Genomic DNA, 20,745 nt, shown 5'->3' with positions numbered 1-20,745 from the left:
CATGTTTGTGTATACACTATATCAGTAAGACAAGATTCATGAATTCTAGGATGACTGTGAACATACCTGACTGGTTCAAAATCACAAAGTATAAGAAATTCTCTAGGTAGAAGGGAGAGGAAGTATAACATTTATTTAGACACTAGAGAATCCAATCCCAGGATCAGTAATTCCAATTCCATGTTACTATAATATTCCGAAGCCCACCTCAATGTAGCAACAAGGAAATTATAACACAATATTATAGCAGGGAGCCAAGTCATCCTGTAACATTCCGCCCTGCTAGGGCCTTCTTGTAAACAATCACTCACAAATCCTAACTCTCTGCTGAGCACTCTCTTCTCCAGCTCTGTAGACTCCTAGTTCCTGCGCTTTCTCCTTGGGCTGAACTCTGATTCCTATAGCTCTTGCTGCCTCAATGTCCTCTTGATGTCTGCTTCTGAATCCTGTTACTCTCAGTTCTGGGCTCTCTTTATATACAGTCCTGGATGGCATCTGATTGGCTAGAACTCAATGCACATACCGTTGTCTTTGGTCTTAGCAAGTTCCCTTAGGGCCCTGAGGGCTTCATGCCCACATGGACTTAACTGGCAAAATGGTGTGGGCCTGGCGCCTCACATCTAGTTAGTGAAAGGGTGTGGGCCTGCCTCCAATCAGGCCTCCCTTTGTTGGCCCCACCTGAGGCCTATTGCATGGGTAGGAAAGATCTTTCACTTACTGATTGGCTTTACAACACTTATATAGTAAATACTGCATTCTGTGAAACCCTTTGGGCATGAGTTCTAGGTAGCCCAGTTTTTCAAACAGTGAATGCCAGAAACCTTAAGTCAGGCTTACACAACACATACCCTGCTGATGGTATGTTGTGCAGGCCTGTCCTACATCCTCTGCATTTTTTGTGGGCTGCCCAAAATCCTTTTGCAGGCTGCCTAATATACATTCGAGGGCTGCAAGTTGTTCTTGGGTGACATGTTGCACAGGCCTGCCTTAAATATCTAACTTCTTAAATGAAAATTTTTCTATAATACTTTCCTGCATTAAGTAGAGTATGCAATTTAACTTTTTCATGCTGTCTTAGAGACATAAGGAATTTGAGTTATTATGATGTTGTACATCCAAATAGTAGGCTATTGAGTTGAATAGGTACTGATCCCATTATTGGCTTTGGAACTTAGTTTCTTGAAAAATTTCCCATTGGTTTGCCTTTTGGTCATTTGCCTCTACTTTGAAAGGAAGATTAAACAAGAATGTGTAACTCTGTAACCTCTTAGCTAGTGTAATATGGTTTGCCTTTCTGAAAAATTAATGGATCAAATGGTGAAAGTTGTTTTCTCTCAAAAGCTTTTCTTTTGCTCTAGAAAATAGTTGTAACTATAACTATTATTGTAATTTGATTTATCAGCATTATCCAGAATATAGTTTATGATTTGGCTTTTGTGACATTGCTTTCTCCACCTGTCTGCGTCTTTGCAATCTCTTTTGCTAGGTCATCGTCCATCTCCTACCTAGGGATGGGTATCCTTCAGTGCTTTTGGGCTTTTTACTCTCTCGGTGATTTCATCAGGCTGTATGAGTTCAACGACTATCTCATCTGAATATGATTCCCAAATCTATGATGTAGCCTAAATCTCTTTCCTGTGCTCTAGCATTGCCAGTGTCTTCTGGCACTGTCCATTGGCATCTCAAACTTATTATGTTCAAATGGAGCATCATCTTTTGCTGTCCTCACCTATTCTTCAATTAATTCCATTCTCCCAAGCTTCCCTTTTTGTGGGTAGGGTACCACCTCTTCTCTTTATATTACTTTGTATTACTTTGGAATCATCTTTGATACTTTGCTTGCCAAGTCTTGTTGACTCTATCTCTAGGAGAACTTTGAGTCCCTTCTCTTCTTTCCACTTACATGTCCATTCCTAGTGGTCTCTACTCCATCTTCCATACTACTGCCAAATTATTATTCCTAACTTACAGATCAGACCTTGCCACTCTCTTGTTCAGAAATCTCCAATAGCACCTTGTAGCCTCTAGGATAAAATACCAACAACCCTAATCTGGCATTTAAAGCCCTCCACAAGAAGGCTCTCATCTACTGTTCCTATCTCACTTCATATGAATTTCTGGGCATACATTTTATGTTGCAGCCCAACTGGCCTACTAGCTATTTCCTGAGCTTGACATTCTGACAACTGCTTGGAATTCTCCTGTGATAATTCTTGTCTTTCTTCAAGGCTCAGCCCATATGCCATCTATGGGAAGTTTCCTGGTTCCCTTCCTCCACTCACTTCTTAGTTTTCTTTGTCTTTCCTTATCTTGTATTTATTCATTTGTGTACTTGTTTTATTAAGCTTCTTGAGGTCAGAGGCTATTTTGATTTTTTCCTTTTATTCTCAGCTCTTAGGACCTGTCTTATTTACAATAGGTGCTTAATAAATGTTTGTTGAATTGAATTGAAATAATCTGTGCTAAGATCTGTTTTTGTGGGCTAATTCTATAGCCCACAAATCTTTTACTGCAAGTAGAAAATGATGGCCTTTCTGAAACATGGCACCATAATTTTTTCCAAGCGCCCCTGAGTATTTGACTTTGAATAGAGTTACTAGCACAAACAACATTAAAAATAGCATCTTTAATTCAATAACAAGGATTGTATAGTGGATCATTTTTCTTATGAAATCAAGGTTTTCCTGACTCTAAGTCCAGCTCTTACCCACTATACCCCAGAGGGCAGGGATTTGATAGGGAAATAACCTGACTGGAGTGGGCTAGCAAACTGGATTGAATTGAGAAGCCGAGTTATACAGTCTTCTAAATTAATCTTGATATATTTTTTTCTCAGACATCTTAAGACTCATGTCACATTGTAATGCGCCCCCCCCGCCCCCTGTCCCCGTCCCTGAATCTTTTCCCTATTTTATGGCCTAGTCTCATTTTCCCACTCCTGCACATCCTTAGACATTCAATTTTGTGCCGTCATGTGGCATCCCAGCATCACCCATTCTACTTAAGCCCTCCCTTTCCTCTCTTCCAAAATTTGTCATCCTTTTTTTCTCATTTGGCTTTTCTGTCCATCCTACCCCTTCTCTGCATGTAGGTAGGCAGTCTAGTAGGGGCTTGTGATTATTTGATTAAAGCAGTACATACTAAAGAGTTAAGGACACTGATCTTTATGAAAGATTATGAGCAATGCTTATAAGAAATTATTGGAGCAATGTTTATAAGAAATATTAATCTATTTTCTTTCCTATATGATTTCAGTTAGTGAATAGGATGTGTTCCAAGTAACATGTTTTGTTGTCAGAAATTTGATTACAGAAGTAGAAATAAAGTGGAAGAGGCATAAAGATGTATTTAAGAACATTTGAAAAATAATTGCATCACCAAAATAGCATAAATATTAAACACTAGCATCAAATGAGAAGAAAGGTGGCATAATATATAGAATGCTAACCTTGGAATTGGAAGTACCTGGTTTCAAGTCTAGCCTCTGTGACATATATTGTATGATAAGGGACAAATGTTTGACCTTTCAGTGCCTGAGGTAGATCTTTCTTTTTTTTTTTTTTTTCAATCAGAGACAAAGTTTATTAAAACACCAATTGGGCTGGGTAAGATTTTAAGAATCCCCATATTTGTGATGCTTGTTTGACAAGCAGGCCACATTCTTAAGGGATCTGCACAATTTAATGGGGGCAAGATGGACCTTTTATATAGAAAGACTGTGGGAAGATCTGGATGTGATCTAGGAGTGGCCACTAGCCTGGGGTGGTCTGGAGGTAACAGACAGTGAAGATTGGGCTGGGTTTGAGGTAACAGAGAATGAAGGGCTGGGCGTGGGGACACACTGAAAGGCCAGTTGAATGGATTACTGGGATGGATGATGCCTCAAGTGAATGCCAGAGACTGGGCCATGTGAGAAAGTCCAGGGGCTTTTCCTTTTTGGGATCCAGATCCCAACGACATGGGTTCAGATCCCACCCCCACCATTCCCCCCTCAAACAAATGGGACCCAAATTCTTTTAGGGTAAGGGTGAAGGTCTTGGCTTCTGAAACTGCTTCCTGCCTGCAAGGGGCATAGAGCTGTGCCTGCTTTTTTTTTTTTTTTTTTTTTTTTTTTTTGCTGTCCTGGCCTTGATGGGGTCCCTGGGAGGAGTTTGATTGGCACTGAGCACAGGCTGCATCCAGGGGATCATGGGGTGGACATAGGCTGGTATCCACTGTTTATTACCAACTGTAAGTGAATGGCCTGTAGTCTGGATGACACAAATATGACCAGTAAGTCTGTAGGGCCCAAATATTGGAAGAAGTAAAAGTGCAAGAGGCCCATTAAAATAATTTACATTTGACTTGCAGGATTATTCCATCTTGTTACTTTCTCAAAAGTTTCCACTCTGATTCCAATTCCTATAGGAGGATCAGATGCTTTTGGGAAGTAATAACACAGTTGCAGGTAGAAGTTTTTCACCCCTGGGTTCAGTTGTTACACAAATGAATTTGCCATAGACTGCGTTTTACCCCAATTATAACAAAAGACTTTGGAGGATACTTAAATAATGATTAGGCCAAATAGGTTACCTCCCTCCAAGAAAATTGATTATACTGAAATTCTCTTTCCCCAAACCAAACTGAGGATGTTTCTGATTTAATTTCAGTAATTTGGGATATGGAATGACTGTGCGTTTAGGTCAAAACAGCAAGATCTTACACACTTTCATTGTGTTTATATCTTTTACTGACCATTTTCTCTGATTATAGAAATCTGCTATAAAAGGATAAAGCAGGGACAAGATTTATACCAAATATGACAGGATAAAACATCCTTAGAATTCAGATAATTCAGTTTTCCAACCAGGCAGTATCAATTCCACCTCATAGCCAGACTTATGAACACAGTGGGGAAACTGAGTCAGGAGTGTGAGAAATGCCATTTTGTGGATCACTGGACTTCCCCAAATTGTGAGAACATGCGGCTTTGGGAATCACTGGACTTCCTAGGCAGGGCCAAAGTCCTGAGGAAGAACCCTGTGATAATCCCTAGGGAAGGCTGTACAGACCACAGGACTCCCAGAGGAAGACCAAGTGATAGCCCCCCCTTAATCTGTGGGGATCACAGGGCCTCCTAGGGGTCAGACCTTAAGGAGGACCCAAGTGATGGCCCCTTAAGATGGTGGTAAGATCACAAGGCTCCTGAGACAGGGCTGGAAGTCCCAAGTGATGTCCCCTTAAGAAGGCTGTGTAGACCACAGGGTTCTCCAAGGGAATCCGGAGTGGTAGCCCTCTTAACACCGCAGTGGGGATCACAGGACACCCCAAGGCAAGATCCAGGAGTAAGCCTGAGACAAGCTTCCACTGCTCATTGCTTACCTTCACTTGACCTTAGGAAGATCCATGTGATTTGCCCATTCTCACCCAAAGAACTCAGGACCAGAGTGGGCAGAGGAAAGCATTTTATTACGCTCCTCAAGAGAGCGGGTATAGTGCTCACTGGAACACTCACACTGATATAGCTGCAGGAGCAGGGGTAACCATTCCCTCCACTCCTGCTAGAGTTATGGTTAGTTTACAATCTTTATGTTTTATATAGTTTTCCTAGGTTACACAGTTTGTATAGGTAGGATAATAAGGATACAGAAGGAAAAGTGAAGTTAATTAGATTTTCCTTGTCTTAGTTTAGGATTAAACTACATTCTTTTACTTCCCCTACTTTCCCTCTTTAACATATACAAATTATGCAAATCAGTAGGCCTGGATTCTTGACCAAGACCAGATCCTAGATAAGCTTGAACTGGTTCAAGCAGTTTGGCCTCTCTAATACCCCTGATTGCCTTCTCAAAAAGCATGCGCATGCATACAAGCCTCTGACCTCTCACCTGACCTACCTTGAGGCCTGGTTTCTGCTAAAGCTGGCGTGGGGGGGGTGGGGTGGGGAAGTACACCTTTAGTTCTGTGGAAACAAAACTCCTCCTCCCATTTCTTACAGGAGGATTCCATCTTAGACTGAAGCCAAAATTTCCCTCTTGGCTTTTCCCGATGCAGAACTCTACCTGAGTCCCTTCTCTCTGAGTAGCTTGCGGCATTTCTCTCAGATAGTGGATTGTTGGCTATTGATTATGGATGGATTATTATGATCCATTAGACAACTGTAAATAAAATCAGTTACAGTCCTATGAGCTTTTATCTCAAACAGCAAATTTCACTAATCACAGTTTAGGGGAAAATTTTTCCAGGATTTACATCTCAGATTTAAATTTGGCCTGGTGTAAAAGCCAATTGTTAGAGATCATTTCTATATACTTGCAAATTCACATCAAGCCAAGTTCATTGTTTAGGAACTCTGTAACTCAATGAGGTAAATCTTTAAAACAGTAACTTACAGTTGAATTGTTCATCTGTAGATGAGCTATAGAGAGAGTTTACACACTGAGAATATACTTTCTTGACTCAATCACACATTTAGTGCAACCCCTTCTCCTGCAGCCCAAAACATAAAATATGTCAGAAATGTGAAATATGCATTTCATATAAAATATGAGTTTTAATGTTTAGCGTTGTTTGAAAACAATTATTCATTAAAAAAATAAGACAATTCATCTGTATGTAGGCTGTTGTTCTACATTGTCAGGGATGCTAGCCAAGGAGCCAGAAATTACGTGGAGGAGCAGATGGTGCCAATTGTGAATTGTTTCCTTTCTCTTTTTACTCTAGAAAACCCAAATCCTTGGGTGGGGCTTGAAGGAAATAGGTCACAGCCCTGTGCCTATTGGAGGAGGGAGAGGGATTAGAAGACAGAGGAAGAAGGAAATACTCTTCTATTTCCTCAACATAAAATTCTGTCAGCCATCAGGGATGCTGTTGATTTTGTATTATTCCTCATGGCCATGGTGATGTTTAGTTGATGTCACTTAATTTTCATTAAGCCAAAAATGTTAAGCAGTGTAGTTATTTCTTTAATGTCACCAGACTTTTTACATTGTCCAATATTTAGCTATTTTTTCTTAAGTAAACCAATTGAAATGCTAAGTTTTCTGACTTTATGCTTTAGAAATTCATTAATATGGCTATCATGTAAAAATTGTGGTGAATCTGGGGGACAGTTTAGACAAAATTATGGTCTTCTAAGAGACTGCAAGACTGAATGGAAAGGGTGCTAAGCCTTAATTTGAAAGGAGAATCCAAGTGAGTCAGGAACAAGAAGAACTAGAAGCAAGGCAGTGAAAGATGGTGGGGATCAAAAAGCTGTTTTGGAAGCATAGGCAAGGGTCATCTGGATGGTGGGAAACATGGAGCTAAGGTGAAAAGCTAAGCATGGGAGAATCCCTGATACTGGATCTCATTTGCTCTGCTATTGTTAGTGGTCTCTTCAGTGGCTGCTGTTTTATGTTCAAATCTATCCCCTTCTGCTACTGTCTCTGGGCGTACGTACAGGTTGTAGGTTACATTTAGGACATTTTTGAAATTGCTTGTTTTTTTATTCTTTTAAATTAATTTATTTAATTTTAGTTTTCAGCATTTACTTCCATGAGCTTTTGAGTTTTAAATTTTCTGCCCCTCCCTCCCCTACTCTGTCCTCAAGATGGTGTGCAGTCTGATAAAGGTGCTACATGCATATTCTTATTAAACATATTTTCACATTAGCCATGTTGTAAAGAAGAATTAAAACGAATGGGAGAAACCATGAGAAAGAAAAAACAAAACAACAAAAAAAGACTGAGCAAATAGTATTCTTTGGTCTGCATTTAAACTCCACAGTTCTTTCTCTGGATGTGGATAGCATTTTCCATCATGAATCTTTTGGAGTTGTCTTAGATCCTTGCATTGCTAAGAAGAGCTAAGTCTATCAAAGTTGATCATCACACAATGTGGTTGTTACTGTGTTCAGTGTTCACTTGTTTCTGCTCATTTCACTTGGTATCAGTTCATGTAAGTCTTTCCAGGTTTTTCTGAAGTCTACCTGCTCATCATGAAATTACTTTCTTGAAGCTACCATATATTTAATTTCTAAGTATTGGATTATTCATCTTTTAATGCTAGTTTTGTAGGTGGCTTAAAAAACCTTTTAATTCATGAAATTCACTATCTAATGTGATATGTAGATAATGCATTAAGAGCTTACTGTATGTAAGCACTGACATACAGTGCTTATGTATGTCAAGCACTATGCTGAGTGTTGAGGATACAAATATAAGCAAAAAAGACAGTCCCTACCATCAAGGAACTTACACTCTAATGGGAGAAAATAACACATGAAAAGGGAGCAGTGATGGTTGTGGTAAGGAAAAAGAGAATCTTAGATAGTGAAAAGCAAACTTAGAGGTAAAGTAAGCATAGTCTGTGTGCCTCATGAAATATTAGTTAGCCCAAGGACTTACCCATCAGTCAGAGGGTCACAGGGTAGGGGCATTTATTTATCTTTTGGATGAGAAGGCAGCTGGAGGAGAGAAGTCCAGAGTGGAGCCAGGAGCTGATGAGTCACATAAAGGTTTCTTATCCTAGTTACTCATAATTTTTCTCATCAATAAGAGCTCAGTTGAAAATGTGAAATATTTGATTCATGACTCGTGCGATTATAATTACATACATCTAAATCAATTGTCTTTTAATAAAGTTAATATTTTTAGACAGAGATTTTGCTTTTTTTTCTTCAGTATAAAATATGCATTACATAGCTAGTTTTTTATATGTCATTATATCTATGGGTCTTTTTCATTTTCTTCAAAAATTTTCACCCAGCCATATTCTTTTTTCTACCTTGTAGGCCAAAAGGATGTGTTTCTTACAGCCAAGTTAACCCAGCATTTAATGGAAATATATTTCCATGAAAATTTATTGGGAAAGCAAGAAAATGTTTTCTTTTTCCTGTCAGGCCCACTGTCTGGACTTTTTTAGATCCCAATCTTCACTCATTTGACAGATCTGTACTTGAATAAATACAATACAATATGTTAGTGCACCTTAAGTTTCATTTAGTTATATTTGTAAGTACCACTTGTCATCTTTATCTCTCCTCCCCCTTTTTTTTTAAAGAATGCATTAGTATTTAATGTGTAAAATTAAGTCAATTGAACTTTGTGATCAAAAAAGGGTGGGGGTAAGTTTTTTTTTACTTTAATTATTATTATTTATTTAATATTTTGAGTTTTCAGCATTGAGTTCCACAAGATTTTGAATTGCAAATTTTTCTCCCCATTTCTACCCTCCCCCCATATATTCTGAATGCCCCTTTCCCCAGTTGGCCCTCCCTTCTGTCTCCCCACTTACCTCCCCCTCCCCTTTTCCCTTACTTTCTTGTAGGGCAAAATAGATTTCTATTCTCCATTGCCTATATAGCTTATTTCCCAGTTGCATGCAAAAACAACTTTTTTTTTTTAACATTTGCTTTTTAAAACTTTGAGTTCCAAATTCCCTCCCCTCTTCCCTTCCCACCCACCCTCCCTAAGAAGGCAAGCAATTCAACATAGGCCACATGCCTATCATTATACAAAACCCTTCCACAATGCTCATGTTGTGAAAGACTAACTATATTTTGCTCCCTCCTGTCCAGGCCCCCTTTATTCAGTTTTCTCCCTTGACCCTGTCCCTTTTCAAAAGTGTTTGCTTTTGATTACCTCCTCCCCCATCTGCCCTCCCTTCTATCATCCCCCCTTTTTTTTAATCCCCTTCCTCCTTCTTTCCTGTGGGGTAAGATACCCAGTTGAGTGTGTGTTATTCTCTCCTCAAGTCAAATCCGATGAGAGCAAGATTCATTCATTCCCCCTCACCTGCCCCCTCCTCCCTTCCAATGAACTGCTTTGTCTTTCCACTTTTACGTGAGATAATTTACCCCATTCTATGTCTTCCGTTCTCCGTCTCTCAATATATTCCTCTCTCATCCCATAATTTGATTTTTTAAAAGATATCATCCTTTCATAGTCAACTCACCCTGTGCCCTCTGTCTATATATTATGCATGCATTCCCTTCAGCTACCCTAATATTGAGTTCTCATGAATTACACACATTATCTTTCCGTGTAGGAATGTAAACAAAACGGTTCAACTTTAGTAAGTCCCTCACGATTTCTCTTTGTTGTTTACCTTTTCATGCTTCTCTTGATTCTTGTGTTTGAAAGTCGAATTTTCTATTCAGCTCTGGTCTTTTCATTGAGAAAGCTTGAAAGTCCTCTATTGAAAATCCATATTTTGCCTTGGGGCATAATACTCAGTTTTGCTGGTATGTGATTCTTGGTTTTAATCCTAGCTCCATTGACCTCCAGAATATCATATTCCAAGCCCTTTGATCCCTTAATGTAGAAGCTGCTAGATCCTGTGTTATCCTGATTGTGTTTCCACAATATTCAAATTGTTTCTTTCTGGCTGCTTGCAATATTTTCTCCGTGATCTGGGAGGTCTGGAATTTGGTGACAGTATTCCTAGGAATTTTCTTTTTGGGATCTTTTTGAGGAGGCGATCTGTGGATTCTTTCCATTCCTATTTTACCTTCTGGCTCTAGAATTCAGGGAAGTTTTCCTTGATAATTTCTTGAAAGATGATATCTAGACTCTTTTTTTTTTTGATCATGGCTTTCAGGTAGTCCAATAATTTTTAAATTCTCTCTCCTGGATCTATTTTCCAGGTCAGTGGTTTTTCCAATGAGGTATTTCACATTGTCTTTCATTTTTTCATTCCTTTGGTTGTGTTTTATAATATCTTGATTTCTCATCAAGTCACTAGCTTCCACTTGCTCCGGTCTAATTTTTAAGGTAGTATTTTCTTCAGTGGTCTTTTGGACCTCCTTTTTCATTTGGCTAATTCTGCCTTTCAAGGCATTCTTCTCCTCATTGGCTATTTGGAGCTCTTTTGCCATTTGAGTTAGTCTATTTTTTTAAGGTGTCATTTTCTTCAGTATTTTTTTGGGTCTCCTTTAGCAAGTCATTGACTTATTTGTCATGGTTTTCTCACATCACTCTCATTTCTCTTCCCAATTTTTCCTCTACTTCTCTTATTTGCTTTTGCAAATCCATTTTGAGCTCTTCCACGGCCTGAGCCCAATTCATATTTTTCTTGGAGGCTTTTGATGCATGCTTTCATACTTTGTTGATTTCTTCTGGCTGTATGTTTTGGCCTTCTTTGTCACCAAAAAAAGATTCCCAAGTCTGAGTCTGAATCTGGGTCCGTTTTCACTGCCTGTTCATGTTCCCAGCCAACTACTTGACCCTTGAGTTTTCTGTCAGGGTATGACTGTTTGTAGAGTAGAGAGTACTTTGTCCCCACTTTAGGGGCTGTGCTACTATTTTCAGAGCTACTTTACACAGCAAGCTCTGCCACACCAGTGTTCCTCCTCCTCCTCCAAGAACCGCCAACCCTCACCCTAGTCAGATCCAAGCAGACTCTGCACTCCTGTTCTAATCTGCAGCTTAATTCTTCCCACCAGGTGGGCCTGGGGCCGTAAGTAACTGTAGCTGTAGCTCTAGAAGTAGCTTCAGAGCTGCACCACCTCCACTGCGCCAGGGTAGTGGCTGAATGGGGAACTCCTTTCACTCTGTCCCAGCAGCTTTTCCCACTAACCTTCTCTGTTGTCTTTGGTGTTTGTGGGTTGAGAAGTCTGGTAACTCTCACAGCTCACTGATTCAGGGCACTATGCCTGTTCAGACAGGCTCCTGGTCTGGTTCATCCTGGCGCGGCCCACACTGGGCTCTGCTCTGCTCCGCTCCCAGCTCCTTGCGATATACTATTCCCAGCGACCATCCAGGCTGCTCTGGACTGGAGCCCTGCTTCCCTTGCTATTTCATGGGTTCTGTAGCTCAGAGCCATTTTTATAGGTGTTTGGAGGGACCTGGCGGGGAGCTTAAGGGAGTCCTTGCTTTCTAGCTCCCATCTTGCCTCCACCCCCTCTCACCTCCCCCTTTTTGTCTTCTAGGAATGAAATAATTCAGTGTTTTAGTTCCTTCATGAGGTTTTTATTAATTCCTTTTCCACCCTGCTTTATTATTAGCATAATTCCAAATTTACCTTGTGTATACTTTTTTATGTGTACTTATTAGTTTCTTTGGTAGAAAGTAAGTTACATGAGAGTAGAGACTAGTTATTTTTTCCCCCATGGTCTTGCATAGTACTTGGCACTTAGTAGTTGCTTAATAAATTCTTATTAATTGATTTAAAAAATTTATACATATTGCTTTCTTAATGACCATTGTGTTTTTCCCCAAAGGAACCATAGAATTCTGGATACGTGAGTAGGACAATGTGAAGGAACAGACTTGTTTTGCCATTTAAATAAACATGACAGAAACAGCAAAAAACTGTTGTCTGTCTGAGGCCAAGAGAATTATGCAAAGATGACTAAAAATTCTAGAGGTAATACAGGCCAGAAAATTTAAATGGAGTCTTGTGTAGTAATTTACTGGGGAAGTTCATGCAAAAAAATGAATGTTTTGAAACTTTTTATTGCTATCTTTTGTTTTTATATCAGCTGCATTTTTCAGTGTATTCTTCCTTATAACAAAGAATTTTTGAAAAGGGAACAAAAGAGAGTTCAGCAAAACTAGCTGATCGAAGGTGTCACGTACAGCATTCCATGCTGTCCCTCCTCCTTATACCACCTCCCTACCTCCTCCTCTTCTACAGAGAAATAACCTTTTTCTATCCCTTAGGGCCAAGCTTGTTCATTATGATTTCACATTATTGTTTCAATTATTTTATTGTTGTTCTTTCCCATTACATTGCTATAGTTACTGTATGTAATTCTTTTTTGGTTTTGTTTCAACTTTGCCTTGTTGTTCATGTGTCTTCTCATACTTTGCTGTATTTATATTTTTCTCACAGCACAGTAACATTCCTTTGCATTTACAACTTGTTCATCCATTCCTCATTTGAGGGTGTAATATCAATTAAGTTGGGACTTGTTTTACTGTTTTAGAATGATAAATTAATTAAGTGTCTTTGATTGAGCCTTACTAGGTGCAAAGCCCCGAGCCCAAACCTATGTCTACTAGGTGCTAAGCCTATGTGGGTGTGAAGCCCTCAGGGTCCTAAGAGGAGTTGCTATGACCAGAGCCAATTGTAGGAGACTAAGTTCTGGTCACTCAGATGACATTTGATGACAGCTAAAGAGTGTATAAAAAGAGAGAACAGAGCTATTTGCTTGGGGCTCTGAGGCACAGGAGGAGTGGCCTATGGCTCTGGACCAGCCGTTGTTAAGAGCTCCTCAGCTCCTGAACTCAGTTGTTGGTTTCTTGGTAACTATGAGTTGTATGTGGTCTGTTTATAATGTATATTTGTAATTTGTTTGTATTTGCTCTGAAGTTCAGGGTGCTGGCTTTTCCCCCTGAACTAAGTGAATGATATTTGTATGTTGGATTGAAATAAGATTGTTAACCCCCTAACATTACTTTCCTTAGTAAGGCAGATCAAAAAACCTGTGCTGGCAGGGTCTTTGTTGTTGGGCTTGTGTTGGTCTTTCACCCCCACAACAGCTGCTAGCCGAATTGTTGCAACAGAGGAACATCTTTATCCTCAGTTCTTTGATCTTACAGAAAGGAGAGCTATAAATTTGGCATATATGGGGACTCCTTTATTTAAAAATTTCTTTTTCAATTAACAAAAATCTATTTTCTTTCTCACCAATCCCTTCCCATTGGGAGGAAAAAACTCAACCTTTGGTAACAAATCTGCATAGTTAAGCAAAGTAAATTCATATGTTGGCCACATCCAAAAAAATCTACGTCTTATCCTCTGACTATCCCCTATACCTGTAATATTCTCCTGGCTTCCCTGGCTTTCCTTAAGATGCACTTCAAATCACACTTCTGTGGGAGGCCTTACCTGGTCTCCTCTCCTCTATCCCCACTCCCTTTTGAGATTACTTTCCATTTATATTATATATTTGTTTGTTCCTGGTTATGTGGATGCTACCTCCCTTATTAGAATTGGAGGCCCTTAAACATAGTAGTGCTTTTGTTTTTCTTAGTGTCATCAGAGTTAAGCACTGTGCCTAACATATAGTAAATGCTTAATACATGTTTGTTGATTGACTGTTCTAACTGATAGAAGTTTTTCCTTACATCAAGCTTTAGTTTTGTTCTTGCTGATTCTGCCCGGACTATTGTAGTGACCTTTTTATCAGTCTTCCCAGATTTGATTTCCAAAAGCACTTGCTTTCATAATACCCACTTAAAAATCTTTGATGGTTCTCTATTGGTTAAACCAGACCTTTTGATTTTAAAAGCCTTATACAATCTTACCCCATTTACCTATTTTCTTAATTTTCATTATTTCCTGGAAGAAATTCTTCATCTAGGAGTTTCTTTGTTGCCCTCATAAATATAATATGTTACTTTCTGCCTCTGTCTTTCCTCATGCTGTTTGACTGATTGACTGAAATGGGGAGGGCAGATGAGAGAGAGAGATTGATAGAGTGAGTTGAGAGAGAGAGAGAGAGAGAGAGAGAGAGTGTGTGTGTGTGTGTGTGTGTGTGTGTGTGTGTAGTAAGAACAACACCAGCGTAGTTTTCCAAATAATTTAGATGAACAAAGACTAGCCACAGTTTGCATCTGAGTCAGAGATACCACATCCTAGTATTCAGTTCATATAAATATTTAGCTTTCAAAGCATTTCAGGTAGGATGAATTAAGTACTTATTAAACATTTGAGATGTATGGACCAAGTACTGTGCTAAGTGCTTAGGATATATGTGGAAAAAGTGAGACTGCCTTTACTCTCAAGGAACTCTCTTAATTGGGGTATTCAGCATAAACAAAAGGTCAGTTGCAGTTGCTGGAAAGACCGCTCCTAAGAGTTCAGTTTCAGGGTGGTGGCAAAGCCCAGGTTCCTTAGATTGTATCTGTAAGTCAGGTGACAGTGTACAGGGATCTGAATGGTGTATTGGCAGGGCAGAGAAGACTTTTTCCATCTTATTGGAGACGAGATCATGGTGATCTCCCATCTCATTGGAAGGACTAGAGTTTACTGTCTCCAATTTCATTCATTCAATGTTAGTAGTCATGTAGCCTGCATTAGGGTATGTGTGGCCCAGGACGAAAATTAGATGTCCTTATTTTCCCCAGGCTTTTCTGCCCACTTCTGCTATTCCATGTAACTGATATTTTGAATAGTACTCATCTGTAGGAGTGGTTTCTACCTTTTCATGCCTCTGCCTGAGTTGCATTATAAGGTCCTCAAATTTCCCTGGTGACCTATTGACTTTCAAATTGCCCAGATTCATCTTGACATAGCCTCTCTAGTTTGACTGCCCTGTATTCCATGGCTTTTTGGGAGCAAGGAGAAGAAGCTATGAAGAAAGAGTGGGCTGAGAAAAAAACAAATTTACCATCTTACAGTCATCAGATTTTTCTTTCATCATTTCTCTCAAAATCTGTAAAAGATTTTCTAGTTTAATGGCAAGTCCTAATGCTGTTAAAATCCAGTTATCTTCTTGAACCTAAATATTAGAAAAGCAGATAAAGCAAAATTTCTAAATGAAATTTCTTTTTAAAAATATACTTAATTTTTTAAAAAATCCATCTTCTTTCCCTTTCACTCTAACCCTATGCCCAGTTGAGATACAAAGAAAAACAAAACCCTTGTTACAAATGTGTATAGTCAAGCAAAACAAATTCCCTCATTGGCCATGTCCACTTTATCATTTGGTTTTAAAAGGTCTGGGTAGTTTTCTTTTAAGATTTCTCAAGATATGATGTGTAGGCTCTTTTTTTGGTCATGGCATTTAAGTAGTCCACTGACTTTAAAATGTTTTTCTCCTCAGTTTGTTTACTAGGTCAGTTATTTCTGCTCTGAGATATCTTATATTTTCTTCTTTTTTTTCAGTCTTTTATTACTTGTTGTCTCATGGGATCATTGCCTTCTGTTTGGTCCATTTTGATTTTCAAGTAGTTCATAGTTTGGGCAAGGTTGCTACTGTGCTGCTGTTCCAGAGTAAGCTTCTGCCTTGGTTTTCCATGGCAGTGGGAGAAGTGGGAGAGTAGAGTTGAGTTCTGTTGTAAGCCTGTGAGTGGGAAGCCCTCATGATAAGGGGGGGGGGGGTGGGGCAAATGATGATAGTGGGAGGGGATTTGTTTTCTCTTTTGTGAATTCACAGAATTATTAACTTGTTAGGATTCTTGGTGTCCTAGATGGTAGAGATAGATAACATTGCTTTATTGCTTGTGAATTTTTAGGTTTAGAAGTTAGAGAGGTTTTGAGTATTGGAGAAAATGGCTAGTCCTCCATCATTTTGGTTATGTGACCCAGAAGTCTAGAGTACCCTTGTATTTGGACTCCCTGGCTCAAGTGTGTCCCTACTCTAATCCATCTTCCACACTGCTACCAAATTGATATTCTTATAAAGTAGTAGGTTGGATCATTGTAACAACAATGTTGCTTGCAGCTGCTGTGGGGGATGTAAGACCAATAACACTAGCCCGCAGGAGGGCTGCTACCACAGATTCTTTGATAAGCTTTTCTAAAAGAAAACAACTTTAAAGGAGTCAACAATCTTACTTTAATCAAACATATATATATGTATGTATGTATGTATGTATAAGAACTTCAGAGCAAATACAAGCAGAAATTATATAAACAGAGCAAATAATACAAATCAGCAGACTGGGCTTCTGTCTGTCCATAGCAATACATACATAGTTACTAGAGAGAGAGAAGCACCAACATCTGGGTTTTCAAAGCTGGGGGTGCTCCTTAACAGCTGCTCAGAGTCTTATCTGGGTACATCACATGAACACTCTTCCTGTGAGTGAGCCCCAAAGCAAAATGCCAACCTCTGAGTATATATACACTTCTTCAGGGTCAGAAGGTGTCACAACCCTTGTGACCCAGGTTCATGTGACTTAGGCTTCCATGTGACTTAAGCAGGTCACATGGGCCTATTAATGGATGGGAAAGATATTCTCATCAAGCAAAAAATGCATTAACAATCATTAACAATACAATCATGTAACACAACTGCTCCAATGGTTCCCTATATTACCTTTAGGATCGAATATAAACTGTTGTCATTTAAAGCTGTTCTTAATCTGGTCCCTTCCTGTCTTTCTTGTCTTATTTCACGTTGTTTCCTTTCATACATCCTGTGGTTTAGCCAATTTAAGGGTTTTTCAAGGATAATTTTGGCTATATATGATTTTTGCCTCATATTCTGTGCTGCCTTTTGAGTCTAATCTTAGTTTAAAATATAATTTCACTGTATCTAGATGTAAGGCCAAACCAATTTACATATCATAATGAGACTCAAAAATAAGAAGTTTGGCTAATGCTCTATATCATTAAGGCAGAATTCATGACTTCAAAGATAACCATGAATATGCCTGAATGGTCCAGAATTGCAGGATATAAGGAATTCTCTAAGTAGAAGGCAGAGGAGTTAAAGCATTTATTGAAACTCAAAAGTAGCAGACCCACAGACTCATGTCCCCAATTCAGTATCCTGGCAAGAACCTTCCAAAACCAGTATGTTCATCTCACAATAGTGACCAGGAGGCCACAGAAAAACATTATGGTAGCAAGCCAAGCCATCCTGGTACTTCCCCCCCAATGCCAGGGCCCTTCAGCAAGAAGACCACCCACTGGCCTCAAGCCCCTGCTCATTACTCTCCAGTTTCCACGAGGGTCAGTCCTGCTTTTTTTGTAGTGCCTGCCGCTGTCACTGCCACTTCCGCCTCAGGTCTCCAAGCTGTGTTCCAGCTAGCTAACTGCTTCCTCTCTCCTTCAGCTCCCAACTGCTCTCACCAACTGCCTCACCAACTGCCTCTTAGCTCTGCTCCAACCTTTCAGCAAGCTCCTCCCACCACAGGCTTCATGTCATCATGTGGACCAGACCTCAGGCGCCTACCATTGGCTCCAGTCTTAGCCCCTCCCCCCAGGAGCCTGAGAGCCCTGCGCCAGAAGCCCAGTGAATGGGTGGGAAAGATCTTCCCATTCACTGATTGCCTTTACATGCTCATTCAGTAAATACTAGTAATTCAATAAATATTTCTGTTCCTTGAGAGAGTAGACCTAGTTACCTAAAGCATTTAGGCCACTGATTTCATGGTTCTTCCTTAGAAACATTAAGTCAAAACTAATTTGATAGGGAAATATTGTGTTTATTCAGGAGCCTTTTAATTTTCTTCAAACAGATTAATTATATATATTTTCTCTTTCAGCTGATGCAGCCCAACAATTTCAATATGCAGTTCGAGTTATTGGTAGCAACTTTGCCCCAACCGTTGAAAGAGATGAATTTCTAGTGGCTGAAAAAATCAAGAAAGAACGTATGTATTTTTATTAATTTTTGCCATTTTTTAGATTACCAGGTGCTTCTAAAGGAATAAGTATACTTTTTTCATGTGTTAGTAATCAACTAGTCTTTCTAACTGAATTTTAATCTTGTTAGGGCAGCCAGAGGCACAGTGGACAGAGCACTGGCCCTGGGGTCAAGAGGATCTGATTTCAAATTTGGCCTCAGACTTATTAGCTGTGTGACCCTGGGCAAATAACTTAACCCTGATTATCTTCTCCCCTAATCCCCCCCCCCTCCCCCCAATCTTGTTAAAAATAGAAACAATCCAGGCAGCTATTTATAATTAGAATAATGTGAGATACTTCTTTTTAGTTGTTACTATATTCAGTAATTGAAGTTAGGTAATTTTAAATGTGAGATGAGCTTAAAAGCTAAATGTAGCTCTAGTTTTGTTTTATTTTTAAATTTAATTTTTAAATATCTTAAGACCTGTATGTAATGTGCTGCCACCATGATGTCCAGGTAACATAAAATATCAAATGACCTCTTACAAGGGTGCATCATTCTTCTTGTACATAGTAAACCTAACATTAATGCTGGTGAAAGCACTTATACAATTGTAAGGATCAAAGTTAAATCTCCCATCTATAAGTGGTATTTTTAATGAATTCTGGTTGAAGCATTAACCAAGTAAGAGGAAAATTAAATCTGAAAGGATTCTAGATATTTAAACAGTAAATGATTGCTAAAAGGCAAGAAGGAAACAAGCACTTATTAAGTGCCTACTATATGTTCGGCACTGTGGTAAGCACTTTGTGAATATTATATCATTTGATCCTCAAATCAATTCTAGAAGGTAGGTGCTATAATTTCCCTCATTTTATAGTTAAGGAAACTGAGGCATACCAACTTGCTCAGAGTAATGCAGCTAGTAAATGCTTGTGGCTGGATTTGAACTTAGGTCTTCCTGACTCTAGGTCCAGCGCTGTTATCTACTGTGCCAACCCAGCTACCTTCCATTTAGTTATAAAAGTGGAAAATGCAGTGAAAAACTTGGAAAAATTTGATTCTTAATGTACCATATTTCCCCATGTATGAGATGCACCTTAATTTGGGGGCCCGAAATTTGAAAACAAATGTATTACGTGAAGTTATTGAACTCAGGTTTTATTCATCGGCTCATAGCTTTCAGGCATCTTTTGGGCAAGTCTGGTGCGTGTATGCATGTTCAGTCCATTCCATTTCATGAACCTGAAGCACCAATTGTGTCCTCCTTTGAAATCAGTAACTTCTTTTTCATCAGCAGTTCTTCTTGCCTCGTACTGAGCCATCTTTGTGGACACAGGAATTCCAGTTGCCCTTTGGTCTTCAATCCCTATCTTCAATTCCCTCTCTAAATCAGGCCATTTTGCTGACTTTCCTCTCATGGCCTTCTTCTGCCGTGGCTTTTTCAGTAGGGTTTCTTCTTCCTGTAGCCAGGCTCGGATTGTTTTCTCAGTTGGAGGAGGACCAAACTTACGTTTAGCAGCATAATTTCCATTCACTTTTGCAAACTGGATCACTTTTAACTTGAATTCAGCACTGTATAAAAATCTTTTCTGAGCCATTTTTGGGCAGAACATGGCAAAGTGTAACCTAATATACCAGTAACAAAAGTGAAACAATGAGCGCAAAGACAACAAGCATGAAAAAGTGGGAAATGCAAATAAAAAAAAACTACAACAATGAATGCAAAAACAAGTGCGAAAAAGCGGGAAATGCAAGTAAAAAAATCTACAACCACTGTATAAGATGCACCCAGCTTTTAGATCCCAAATTTTTTGAGAAAGGGTGTGTCTTATGCATGGGTAAATAAGGTATTTTTATGATTTATATTGTGTTATCCATGGAGAGTTTACTTGCATGATAATGCTTTCTAGTGTCAGTTTACTGTGGTACAAGAACTACAGAAAATAAATACATTGATATATAATTCACGTTCATGAGTAGGTATATTATTAGTGGAATACTTGTCAAAGAAAAGGTAATATTCTGTATCTTTGCCCTTTAACCAAGCATGTGGTTTCCATAAGGGCTTAGATTTTTGATTCTAAATTACCTGGGTTTTAAGAGAACCTGTCTACTAGGAATACTATCCTTCCAGGGTCCCCCGCACCCTGACCAAGCTAGCTGAATTAAGGGCATGTCACAGTGTCTAGCAGCTGCTGTTTCTGGTATCAACAGCCTTGATTGAGGTGAGTGAAACGAGTTTCCTCTATGAGGAGCTCTCCATTCTCCATATTAATTGTAAATTTTCATAGTACTATGGGCATTCAGAGCATTATGGCAGGATTGTGAGAAAATTTGGTGAGAAAGAGTGTGACTCTTGGGGACAGAGCTCTTTGATATCCAGCTATTATGCTAGTGAATTGGATTGGAACCATTGGCCACCTGATCAGTAGCAAATATCTCCATAACTAAATGATTCCCCAGTCCAGGTATGTACTGCAATAGATAGGCAGTGGATATTTAGAGTACATATATTGTGTGAAGGACCAAAGTAA

At 39.2% G+C, this 20,745-nt stretch overlaps 1 protein-coding gene across 1 annotated transcript in view; it reads left to right on the top strand.

Moving 5' to 3' along the window:
• Positions 1–20,745, top strand: part of TUBGCP3 (tubulin gamma complex associated protein 3) — a 167,796-nt gene that overhangs the window by 8,492 nt on the left and 138,559 nt on the right. The window contains exon 2 of the mRNA XM_036757300.1: positions 18,126–18,233. Within this exon, the coding sequence (XP_036613195.1) occupies positions 18,126–18,233 (108 nt within the window). The remainder of the gene's footprint in view (positions 1–18,125; positions 18,234–20,745) is intronic.

This window comes from Trichosurus vulpecula, chromosome 4 (assembly GCF_011100635.1).
Source record: "Trichosurus vulpecula isolate mTriVul1 chromosome 4, mTriVul1.pri, whole genome shotgun sequence".
Taxonomy (NCBI): domain Eukaryota; kingdom Metazoa; phylum Chordata; class Mammalia; order Diprotodontia; family Phalangeridae; genus Trichosurus; species Trichosurus vulpecula.
Note: the sequence above shows the minus strand (reverse complement) of the source record. Positions and strands in the feature narration are given on the sequence as shown.